Source organism: Drosophila elegans, unplaced genomic scaffold (genome assembly GCF_018152505.1).
Source record: "Drosophila elegans isolate 14027-0461.03 unplaced genomic scaffold, ASM1815250v1 contig_409, whole genome shotgun sequence".
In the NCBI taxonomy this organism is placed as follows: domain Eukaryota; kingdom Metazoa; phylum Arthropoda; class Insecta; order Diptera; family Drosophilidae; genus Drosophila; species Drosophila elegans.
Window position 1 is genome coordinate 75,775 of NW_024545796.1, and position 12,367 is coordinate 88,141.

At 41.6% G+C, this 12,367-nt stretch overlaps 1 protein-coding gene across 4 annotated transcripts in view; it reads right to left on the reverse strand.

The window, feature by feature from the left end:
- Positions 1-12,367, reverse strand: part of LOC108136152 (meiosis regulator and mRNA stability factor 1) — a 66,576-nt gene that overhangs the window by 1,410 nt on the left and 52,799 nt on the right. For 3 of the 4 annotated variants that reach the window (XM_041708900.1, XM_041708899.1, XM_041708902.1), the window contains exons 2-3: positions 1,899-2,030; positions 43-1,845 (exon numbers count right to left, since the gene is read on the reverse strand). In XM_041708900.1, coding sequence (XP_041564834.1) covers positions 43-1,845; positions 1,899-2,030 — 1,935 coding nt within the window. The remainder of the gene's footprint in view (positions 1-42; positions 1,846-1,898; positions 2,031-12,367) is intronic. The other variant, XM_041708901.1, reaches the window with a different exon arrangement.

Below are 12,367 nucleotides of genomic sequence, written 5' to 3' on the forward strand. Positions count from 1 at the left end.
ATTCATTGGGTTAAAGGCCGATATAAATATGCAATAGCTAACCTCAATTGCATGTCGCATGGCTGAAAGAGCCTGCTCGGTGATCTGGATTTTGTGCTTAGCATTGAATTCGCTTACAAATTGAGTCTTCTGAGAAGCTCTTGGTAATATTGAAGATTGAGCTCCTAAATTGGCATAATTTGTTGCTGGTGACAAAACCGATGCCGAAAGGTCCCGCTGAACGAGATGCTTACATGCTCTATAGCAAAGAAGGCGAAACTGTACGTCATTATTATGACAGATAAGCCAAATTGTCTGATCTTTCTGCTTTAACTCAACGTAGGGCAACAGCTTAACTGCCGTAACCATATCCGAGACTCCCAGAGTCTTAGGTTGAATCTGGTAGCCATATTTCTTTTTGTGAAGCTTTAACACCTGATCTAGCTTCATACAGTGTGTTGCACTGCCAGTAACGCTACGTATAAGATCCTCACATTGCTCACCAAACACACGTCTAGCCACTTTTGGTGAGAGTATTATTTTCTTGTCTTCATCATTGGTCAACTCCATCTCGACTAAGCCGTGAATAGCATCCATAAGGTCTGCCAACTTAAGGAAGCCGTAGTCACTGAGACGACATTGGTAGGCGAAGTGATAATGGTAGGATCTTACAAACTTTTGAAACTGAACAGAGTACTGAAGGGAATTCTTTAAGAGCTCCACCATTTCACCGGCGAACACACTTGTTTTCTCCAACTCACTGCTAGTCTGTTTGCGTTTTGGCATTGATATAAGAATATCTTTTCCGTGCTGTACATTGCTTAGAACGACGATGTTCGAGTTCACCAAGCCATCTAGTATGTCTGCAATGTCGCACACTCCATAATCCGTGACGTCGAAACTCCGATTTAGGGCTTGGGAAAAAATTCCCGGCAACTGAGAAAGCAGCACAGAATTGTTACCGAAAGCGCGAAGAACACGCAATAGGTCTGAGGTGAACCTACGTATTTGAGTGCGATGCGTCAGCGTGATCTGTCGATTTTCGCCGTCTCCCATGATCTGCACCACAGAAGACAATGCCTCAAAGAGTTCGATTAGCTTTGTATATCCATAGTCTGCCACTCTACATTGTTTTCCAAAGTGATTGTGATAGGCCGGAATAAAGCGATTAAACTTCATAGTAGATTTTGGCGACATCTTAACTAACTCGATTACCTCGCGGGAGATTTGAAAGAGCGGATCGGCAACAGAATTTTTGAAGTAGCTCCCTCCCGAACAATTAGCACGGTCACTGACGTTTAGGCTATTTGCATTTGAGCTGCCAGTAGCTTGCAAGGGCATATCCTTGCTTAGCTCCAACCAGCCTAGAATTTTAATACCAAAGTTATTCATCTGAATCTGAATTCCTTGGACACAGCAAACCAAATGCTCCAAGTTGACACCGCTTTCATTCGGCACTATTGAAGCTTTAAGTTGCCCTTTAATGCAGTGAAGTAGGGTAGCCACTGGAATGTCTCCCGGATGCACCCTCAGCAGCGGGTATATCAGTTTCTGAATCTCCGAAATGGTCATGTGGACATTTGGCAACGGTTCGATTTCCTGCTCAGCCCATCCCTTGTGTTGCTCTCTCTTAAGATGAATACTACAGTAGGGAACGCTGTGTTGAAGACCTTCCATTAACGGTGAGCTCTCGAGGGTGTTCACTAGTTCCGGCTTTAAACTGATGAACTTATCCTCGTTGATGTCTGAATTGATGGTACATATGTCCTGCATTTTATACAAGTCCAGAACACTGATTGAGGTTTTAAAGCGGGACTGAAAGAGCTCTCTGAACTTATACATGGGGAGTGCATAGTAGGGGACATCCTAAAAAGTAAACTTCATAAGAAAGTAAGTTGGGAAAACGAAATCATGTTTACCTTTAGGAGCCCCGCGACCTGGCAACGAAGCGTCTTGATCTCAGTCAAGGAGGAATCGCGAGTGTAACTGACTAACATGCGCTTGTGTCCAATCTTTTTGCGATGCAAGTTAGAGACGACCTGCTTGGCAAACTGAAAAAGATAATAGTCATACTTATACAGGGTAATTATCGGAGTACTGCTTGAGTGGAGTCAAAGTACCTTTTCATGTCGCGAAATTGAATTACAAACACGGGCATGTGTGCAAGTAAGTAACCCAAATGGGGTTAGGGTTTTGCAGATTTTTCACCAGAGCAAGCCCAAAAAAGTATTATTAAAATTTATGTTTTAAAAAAATTTAACATAGAGAAGTTAATTTGTATATTTCAGTAAGACCCACCACACCAAATAAAAATCCGTTCGGCTTTCCGTAGCGAAAGCCGCACAAACAAAGATTCTTTACAAATTATATACACACAAACAAATGTTAAAAAACCAACTTTGTAAAATTTTTACTTTTATATTTAATTTTTTTATGTAATTTGTTGTTGGTTTTCAGTCCAATAATCCAAACTTTAATAAAACTAATATTAAAATTGTTAACAAAAACATTATTTTTCTTCTTTATTTTGCTGGTGCAATACCTACTATTTTTATTTGTTTTATTTCCAAGTTAATAGAAACATGAAAACATAAATATAAATAATAACATTTTAATTTTTCTCTTATATATTTTTTCTCCAATAGGTAACAATGTTATATCGTAAATTAATTATTTTTGTTTTGACGACTTCATCGGCTGTCAATTTTAATGAGTGTTAAATACACAACTTGCAATCGCCCCAACTTGTTAGCTCGTGGGTCAGAGGGTAAGACGCTTGGCTAGAAATCTGAGCAACGAATCCCAAAGCGGTCTGTTCTTTTCTGTCTTTTTTTATAAGATTTAACTGAAAGAATTATTCTTAAAAGATTGGTAAAAACCCATGGACATATGTGGCCAATATTTTTATTGACTAAGCTTAAAATGACTGGTCATGAAAAAGTCTTTAAATTAGACATGGCTTACATAATTGCCAGCATAGAGTAGTGTTACGCTGCTCAGCACTCAACCCCGGCCACATTAAAAATGTAAGTATTTTTTCAGATTGGAGTTTACAGAATTTACTAATTATCAGCAAATTGACTAAGTATTAATTATAAAACTATAAATCTCCGCCTCTACCCTCTCAGAGACACCTCCATTTCAAGAACGCAATTAAATATAAGGCTCACAAACTATTGACATGCTCTGTCGCTGTTACTCTGGTTATGCAATCATTTTAAAGTCAATACTAAATTTTTTGGCGGTCCCACTATTTAATAGAAATGTAACAACTTTTCATGGGAAATTAACAATTTTCATAGACGGTTTTAGCAATTAAATCGTTGGTTCTACATAGTTTTTTTTTTGTGTGCTTAATAGGGTCGTAAATGTCTAGAAACCGGAAATAACTAATACAATAATACTTGACCTAGTGCCAGCAATTAAACCAATAGAAAGTGCACTCGGTAAACCCATGATTAAAAGTCGGTAAAAGCAGTAACAGAAACAGGACGAGTGCATTATACTGTCAGACAACACAAAACAAGCTACTCGACTCAGTGCGTCTACATGTCTCATCTTTGTACCACTCGCAACTGAACTTCTTTCTTTTTCATCGTCATGCGTTACAATCCGTGATGATTTTGAACTTCGTTCCCAAAAATAAATTCGCAATTTTGTCAACGCTCCTATGACTTTACAAGGCTCAGATTTTCTACTCATGTACATAACAGGGTATAACTGTCCTTCCTCTGGATACTTTTGTAGAAGAACTGCACCAAAACCAAACTTCGACGCATCCGTGTGTATTTCCGTAGCCAATCTAGGATTGTACAGTTTCAAAACTGGTTTGCTAGTCAACGCTACCTTTTATTGCTCGAATGTTACCTGCTGCATCGAGTGACTTTATTAGAAATTTTCTCTCCTGATCTGGTACGTTCACGCATATCAGAACGCATATCTTGCTCTTCTGACTTGTTTCTGATTCCTACATATATATAAAAAAATGTTGTCCGCTGACGATTTAAGAGGCGAATGCATAAGTTCGGCATTAGTAAAAATGGAGTAGTCGACCATGACTACTTCAGAAAATCGTAATATGAGCAGATGATGTTGTGCTTCACCAACATCAATAAGAGATACGTTTTGATCAAAGCTGAGGAAACCGACTAAGTAAAGCTAGTTGCACCAAAATGGTTCCTAAAGTAGTCGGCAAACAAGATAAACAATCGAGAAATTAAGTATTTAAAAGAGACCTTTGAAGACAGGATTGAAAAATATAATTTTATTGCGAACACGTAGTTGGGCTTAAAATAGTCTACCAGATTGATGTCACTGATAAGAATTATGACGAAGAGTTAAACGAATAAGAGTTTGACATTTCGACAGTAACTAAAAATATGAAGAAAAAACTCGTGGAAATTGTGCCAAGAAAGGTAGCAGTTACCAAAATTCAACATGGATGATTTGACAACGCTACCTAAAATTTAGGTACCCACATTCTTTGGAGATTCCAAAGAATGGGACCTGTTTGATAAGTTATTTAGTGCACTTAAGAGAGGACCTAAGTCCTTCCTTAAAATGTAGTTACCTCAAGATCTAACTTAAGGGAGAAACTAAAAATGTGGTTTCTCACTTATGGTTGGAATGTGGGGATACTTTTGAGGGCGCTTGGGAACTGTCAACCAAGCGGTATGAAAGGAACATTTATTCCGAACAATCAAATGCCTTCTTGAGCTTCCAGTTTTAGATATTAACTCAGTTAGGCAATTAAGAATGTTTCTTGACACAATAAACAAGTCAATTCACATGATAAAATTTAAGGCACAGTTGATTTAGTTAAAAAAACAAAATCATTAAAAAAGCTCTACAATGATATGAGAGCCACGTTAAAAAATAAAGAAATAAAGTGTTATCCAACGTCTTAAAATTCTTAGAGCAACGGTTCAGTTCGATAATTTCAGTTCAGGATTAAAAGCCTGTTAAACAGGAATGGAAGCAATTTCGGCAAGTCGAAGTTCATATACCCTTGCAGCTATTGCAAAAACTAAATATTCTTGAAAACATTAAAAATTATGATTGTTTGCGCACTCAGCGCTTGTATTTAAATCTCTAGTTGTAGGGCGAGAGCGGGAGCCAATAAAGCTTTCGTCTGTTCGCTCTTGCGAATTCGCCCCGTCTCTCGCCACCGTAGCATAAGTTAGGTTCTAAGAGAAATTATTGAAGTATAATTGTTAGTGATCCATCGAACACCATCGTAGCCACTCCTTTTCGTCGCGCTTTCGACATAGTTTCACAATTTTACGCAAATTAAAATCGCCAGAACTACTGCGTTCACAAAGTTTTCGCGTTGTTAATACAAAATAGTATTAAACTTTCATATAAATTAAATTCAATAATTTCGTCGCTGGAAATTTTCTGCCGTTCTTGAAGTTGCGCCTGACGTTTCGGCAATTTTAATTGCTCAATTTGCTGCTGCCGCCAAATGGAAGACAAAAAGGAAGTTGCAATTATCAAGTCGGCCATCCAGGTATAGAGTGCCAAAAGTTGAAAGTTAATCTGTGGCGTTTTGTCAATTGTGTTTTGGCCCATCTTTCAATTTTTTGCATTCGTGTAAAAATCGGTAGATAGTGAGCATTCTAACCAAGAAATAAAAATTTGCATGTCCTAACAACCAACATAAACATAATATATTTCGAATTATATGTGAATCGCTTTGGCCAAAGAACAAACAATAAAATACTCGTCGTCGACCCAATTAGTGCGAACTTAATTCCCCCAACTTTCGTCGTAGTGAGCAGCAATTTAGGGTATAAATAAAAATAGCTGGAAAAAAGTGCAACTTGTGAAAATTGTAGCTCTCAGAAAATTAGCGGCAATAACTTTCGCTGCAGTTTGTCCAAACATTTCCCGCGCTTTTCAGAATTTTCCCGTGCTTTTCCAATTTTTCCGCGCTTTTCATAATTTTGCGCGCATTTTGGCGTCAGGCTTATATATTTGTTGCCCTTAGTTATCGGTCAGTGTATCATTCTCCGTTAGCATCTGCATAGGAAGAGCCGCTAGCCGCGTACACATACACACGCACACCGACACCGCTGCCGCTATTTCGAGTTATCTTTTGTCGTTTTCGTTCTCGATCGCTGCAGCAGTGCAATTTTCGGTCTGCCTAAATGTTTGTTCGTTTTTTCGGTACGCTTGAGCTTGAGCGTTAGCTCCCCTACAGTGCGTGCGTGCGGCATATACTGTCGCAGGGTTTATATAAAAAATATAAAAACCCTATTCAGATTTTTCGCTGTAATTCTCTCGGCACTTAGCTCCCTTACACCGTGTGCGATCGGTATAGTACTCGTTGATTTTTTATTTTATTATTTAACAAAAAAAAAAAAAATTTAATAAAAATAAATATTTAACACCTCTTCGATACCAACCAAATAAATACAAATAAACGCAATGGCAACTAAGGATATCGAAGAGCTTAAACATCAACGAGATGTCTGCATGAAAAGTATTAACCGAACTTATCGCCACTTAAAAGAAGCTAAATTATCTATAAATCCGGTTGAGCTTGAGTGTCGATTAGAGATTCTAAATACGCACATTGAAAATGCTTCACTTTTGCAAAACCAAATAGAAGTGAAAGATACAAAAGACGTATACCGCGAAGAGTTGGAAGAGAGGGCCGTAATGACAAAGTCATTGATGATTTCAATTTTAAATAAGTCCAAACAAAATAATATCGAGAAATCCGCTCCGCCAGCAAATCGCCCGCCTCAATGCCGTCTGCCGAGCGTTGCTCTCCCAACTTTTAGCGGAAAACACTCCGAATTTAAAAATTTTATAAGCCTTTTCGAAACTTTCGTTGACAAAGATGACACTTTACACGATATTGAAAAATTCAATCATTTAATTTCGTGTTTAGCTGGAGACGCTTTAGGAACAGTTAGGGCCTTCCAAGTTACTGCGGAAAATTATCCCAAAGCCCTTGCTAGCCTGAAGCGGGTGTACGATAATGATTGTCTTATTTTTTTGACAACATATCGACACTTTTAAATTTGCAAAAAATTTCCCAGCCTTCAGCTACAGCCTTGAGAACCCTCATCGACACGGTCACAGCCTTGTATGACTCATTGCTGTCTATTGGGGATGATAGACGCATTACTAATGCCATTTTAATACATCTGGTAATGAGCAAGGTCGATGCAGGAACTAAAAGAAAATGGGAAGAACAGTTAGATTATACTTCGCTTCCACTTTGGAGCGAATGTGAGGCGGCCCTCAACAGGCGTTACCAACACATGGTAGCAGAAGAGGCTTCCAAGCCTAAAACTGTTCCGCAGGCCCAATCTAACCCTAAGAAGAATGGAAATAGGAGTTTTTCGTTTGTCGCTGCCAGGAACGACTCTGTTCAATGCATGTATTGCAACTCAGCTGAACATCAGATTGGAAACTGCGCTTCCTTCGCAGCCCTGACAGTTCAGCAAAGATTCGATTTCGCTAAAAGAGCACCCTTATGCATTAACTGTTTAAGAAAGGGTCACACTGTCAAAAAATGCAAATCGAACAGATGTAGAGTGTGCAATTCCTCACATCACACTTTGCTACATATATATGCCCCAAACACAAATCTCGCGTTGCCACCTCATTCTCAGCCCACGCTCATGCAGGAGTCTCCATCCACTTCGCATGTTTTGCATGCGAATGCATCGGATCGAGTCATTCTTGCAACTGCTGTTGTGAGCGTCCAAACAAAAAGCGGCGAGTTTGTATTAGCTCGAGCGTTGCTCGACTCTGGTTCACAATTAAACTTTGTAACCGACGAGCTCGCTCAGAGGCTCAAAATTACAAGAGAGGACGTGTGCATGAGCTTGCGAGGCATTGGTGGAACTAATGCCCAAGCCATAAAAAAAATACACACGATTGTGAAGTCGCGAGTAGGGAACAGCCAATTGTCGTCCGATTTTTGGATTATGAAAAATATTTCTGGTTATCATCCGGATCAAGCGGTGAACACCAGCGGGTGGAGGGTGCCTGAAAATATTCAGTTGGCAGATCCATTCTTCTTCAAGCCCCAAAAAATAGATATGCTTATCGGCGCTGAAACATTCTTTGAACTTTTATCGATTGGCCAGATAAAGCAGGGCCCTGAATTCCCCATCCTACAAAAGACAGTTCTCGGCTGGATAGTGTCAGGCAGATGTGCCTCTGAAAATAATAAAAACGCTGAAAAAATGGTACATCTCAGCTGCCAGGAGGAAGCGTTGGAGTCAATTGACTCAACCCTGCAGAAATTTTGGTCTGTGGAGGACTTGCCGCCCAAGGCTAAAGTCCATACTCCTGAGCAACAACTCTGTCAACAACACTTTGAGAAAAATACTCAAAGATTGTCGTCCGGTAGATTTTCGGTTCGTTTGCCGTTTAAATCTGACCCAAATACTCTTGGTTCGTCATACGAAGTTGCGAAACGTAGATTTTTGTCGCTAGAAAGGAAATTGTCTAAGGACCCTTCGCTGAAGAAGATGTATATTGAATTCATGGATGAATATATTTCACTGGGCCACATGTCCTCCACCAATGACCAAATTCCGATTACTCCGCTCTATTTCATTCCGCACCAATGCGTTTTACGGCCACAAAGTACTTCAACTAAGTTGAGAGTAGTTTTCGATGCATCGAGCCGTACTTCTACGCAGGTAGCGTTGAATGACATCTTGATGGTAGGCCCAACTATTCAAGAGGAGCTGTACTCGACTCTGCTTTGGTTTAGATTGCATAAGTTTGCCCTTGCGGCCGACGTCAAAAAGATGTATCGCCAAGTGATGGTGGACGAAGCTGATCGTAACTTCCAGCTCATAGTATGGAGACGAGATCCTTCTCAGTCCCTGAAAATCTTTAAGTTGAACACCGTTTCATATGGAACTTCGCCAGCACCCTTTTTGGCGATTCGGTGTTTAATGCGGATAGGAGGAATGGCGCAAGCAACTCATCCAAAAGCCGCAAAGGTTATTCAGAATGATTTTTATGTTGACGATTTGTTGACTGGCGCCGGATGCGTTGAGGACCTGCAAAGCCTTCGAGACGAAGTTTCTCAGGTCTTGCAAGAGGCAGGCTTTGAATTGGCAAAGTGGTTTTCAAACTGCCCAGAGTTATCCGCATCTGATAGCGCTGTAATGCCACTTATGGCAGACTCAGACGTAACCAAGACCCTTGGCGTGGTTTGGTTACCGGTTAAAGATTACTTTCAATTTCGGTTGGATGACTCTTTCCTGGAACTTCGCGCGACAAAACGAAATATTTTGTCGGTGACTGCTCGACTTTTCGACCCACTTGGCCTCTTGTGTCCTTTGGTCACAAAGATGTTGTTGCAGGAACTGTGGCTTCGAAAATTAGATTGGGACGAGTCGCTACCGATGCAGTTGCTCACGTCGTGGGAGACGTTTAAAGCGACGCTTCTGCAGCTGCCTAAAATTAAGGTATCGCGATTCGTCAACACAGATCCACAAGTCCCGATTCAAATACATGGTTTCGCTGACGCTTCCATGCGAGCGTATGGAGCGTGCATCTACGTTCGGACTCAAACTGCTGAAGGTTTGAAAGTGTCTTTATTGACCGCCAAATCGAAAGGAGCTCCCCTCAAGACGAAAACTTTGCCTCGCCTTGAGCTGTGTGCAGCTCACCTTTTAGCAGATCTCTATAATCGTGTCAGGCCATTGCTAAATTCTCCCATTGAGAATGTTTTCCTGTGGACAGACTCCGAGATCACTTTACACTGGATTAAAACCCATCCCTCGTCGTTGTCGGTTTTTGTTTCGAACCGGGTTGCAGAAATTCAGGAGTGGTCGGAGAAAGCAATTTGGAGACACGTTCCCACGAAAGTCAACCCAGCAGATATAGTGTCCCGAGGATGTGACGTAGAGGAGCTTACAACGTCCATTTGGTTCGGTGGGCCTTCGTTCTTGCTAGACTCAGAAAATAATTGGCCTGTAAATAAACATTTCGAACTGCCGGCTGATGTAATGTCGATGGAGCTACGCAAATCGGCAATAGCTCTCGTAGTCAGCCCAGAGCCAAATTATGTGCTTCAGAAAATAGAGTCCTTTTCGTCGCACCTGAAGCTTCTGAGAGTTTTCGTGTGGGTTTTTCGTTTTATTCAAAGGTGCAGAAAGGTGTCGAAGCCCTTTGAAAAAAGTATTTCGCCAAGAGAACTGGATTTCGCTTTTGATAAAATTGTCGAAGTTGTCCAATTTCACGAGTTCAGGGACGACATAAGTAAAATTCGGAAGAATAAACCGGTAGCAACGAATATTCAAAAGTTAAACCCTTTTCTTCAGGAAAATAAATCGGATTGGTGCTCCTCGACATTGCTACGAGTTGGGGTCGGTTATTGAATGCTCCTATCCCGTACGAAGCCAAATTCCCGTTGTTGCTGTCTAAAAGCTCACAGTTCGTCAGATCCTATGTGTCATACCTGCACGTTACGAACTGTCACGCTGGCCCACGAGCTCTCGTAAGTCGTCTGCGCGAGAAAATCTGGCCAGTTAATGCTCAAGAAGTCTGCCGACGAACAGTTCGGTCGTGCATGCGCTGCTTTCGTTGTAAGCCGCAACTTTTGACGCAAATTATGGGAAACTTGCCAGCCGATAGACTTCGAGCTCTCCGCCCGTTCAATATTACTGGCGTTGATTTTTGTGGTCCCTTCAGCACAACGTATCGTATCCGTGGTAAGCCACCGTACAAGTCGTACGTGGCCTTGTTCGTCTGTTTTGCGTCCAAAGCGGTCCACTTAGAATTAGTGTCTGACCTAACCACTGAAGCGTTCTTGTTGGCATTTTAAAGGTTCGTGAGTCGTCGCGGGATTCCGGAGAAGGTGTGGTGCGACAACGCCACCAATTTCGTCGGCGCAGATCGCCACATGAGAGAGTTCCGAGCCCGTCTGGAGGAGCAGGGGGGCGGTATCGAAACATTCGCATCAAAAAAAGGATGCGAGTTTGCGTTCATACCGCCCAGAGCACCGCACTTCGGCGGACTATGGGAGGCAGGTGTGAAGTCTGCAAAGCACCTGTTCCTTCGGACGGTAGGCCAAGACCTCTTGACCGCGGAGGAGCTCGGAACTCTGCTCACCAGCGTGGAGGCCGTGCTCAACTCCAGGACCCTCGGCGCTCTCAGCAGCGACCCGAACGACGGCGAGGCCCTGACCCCCGGGCATCTGCTCATCGGCGGCCCTCTTCTGGCCCCACCATCAGCGGCGCTCTTGGACCAGATCAGCCTGACCTGCTTGCGACGATGGCGAGGTGTCTCGTCTCTCAGGCACAGGTTTTGGCAGCGATGGTCCCGGGAGTACATCTCCAGCCTCCAGCAGCGGTCCAAGTGGCACCAGGGGGAGCCCAACCTCGTCGTGGGAGCGCTCGTCGTCGTCGCAGAAGACAATCTTCCGCCCCAGCAGTGGAGGATCGGACGAGTGGTAGCGGTGCACGCCGGCGCCGATAGCAAGGTTCGCGTGGCGGACGTCAGGACGCAGGACGGCGAATATCGGCGAGCTGTCCACCGACTGGCCCTGTTGCCGTTCTGGGCTGAAGGACGTCGTCCCTTCAGAGGGGGCGGTGTTTGCGCACTCAGCGCTTGTATTTAAATCACTAGTTGTAGGGCGAGAGCGGGAGCCAATAAAGCTTTCGTCTGTTCGCTCTTGCGAATTCGCCCCGTCTCTCGCCACCGTAGCATAAGTTAGGTTCTAAGAGAAATTATTGAAATATAATTGTTAGTGATCCATCGAACACCATCGTAGCCACTCCTTTTCGTCGCGCTTTCGACATAGTTTCACAATTTTTCGCAAATTAAAATCGCCAGAACTACTGCGTTCACAAAGTTTTCGCGTTGTTAATACAAAATAGTATTAAATTTTCAATGATTTACTTGCGTATATGTTTAAAAACATTGAATATATGATGATTTGCAGCTTAGTTATTCGATAGTTCTTATGGCAGCTATATGATATCGCTTTCCGATTTTAATAAAATTAAAATCGTAATTCTCAACTGTCATATTATTAATAAGTCAAAAAGAATTTTAAAAAAATTACTAAAATGTAAGTAAAAAAAAATTTTTGTTCAATACATTTTTATTGTTTCCATTGGAGCTATATGATATAGTCGTCCAATTTTTCCGATTATTCTTATGGGAGCTATATGCTATAGTCGTCCGACCTGGCTCGTTCCGACTTATATAAACAAAAACATTATTTTTCTTCTTTAGTTTGCTGGTGCAATACCTACTATTTTTATTTGTTTTATTTCCAAGTTAATAGAAACATGAAAACATAAATATAAATAATAACATTTTAATTTTTCTCTTATATATTTTTTCTCCAATAGGTAACAATGTTATATCGTAATTTAATTATTTTTGTTTTGACAAC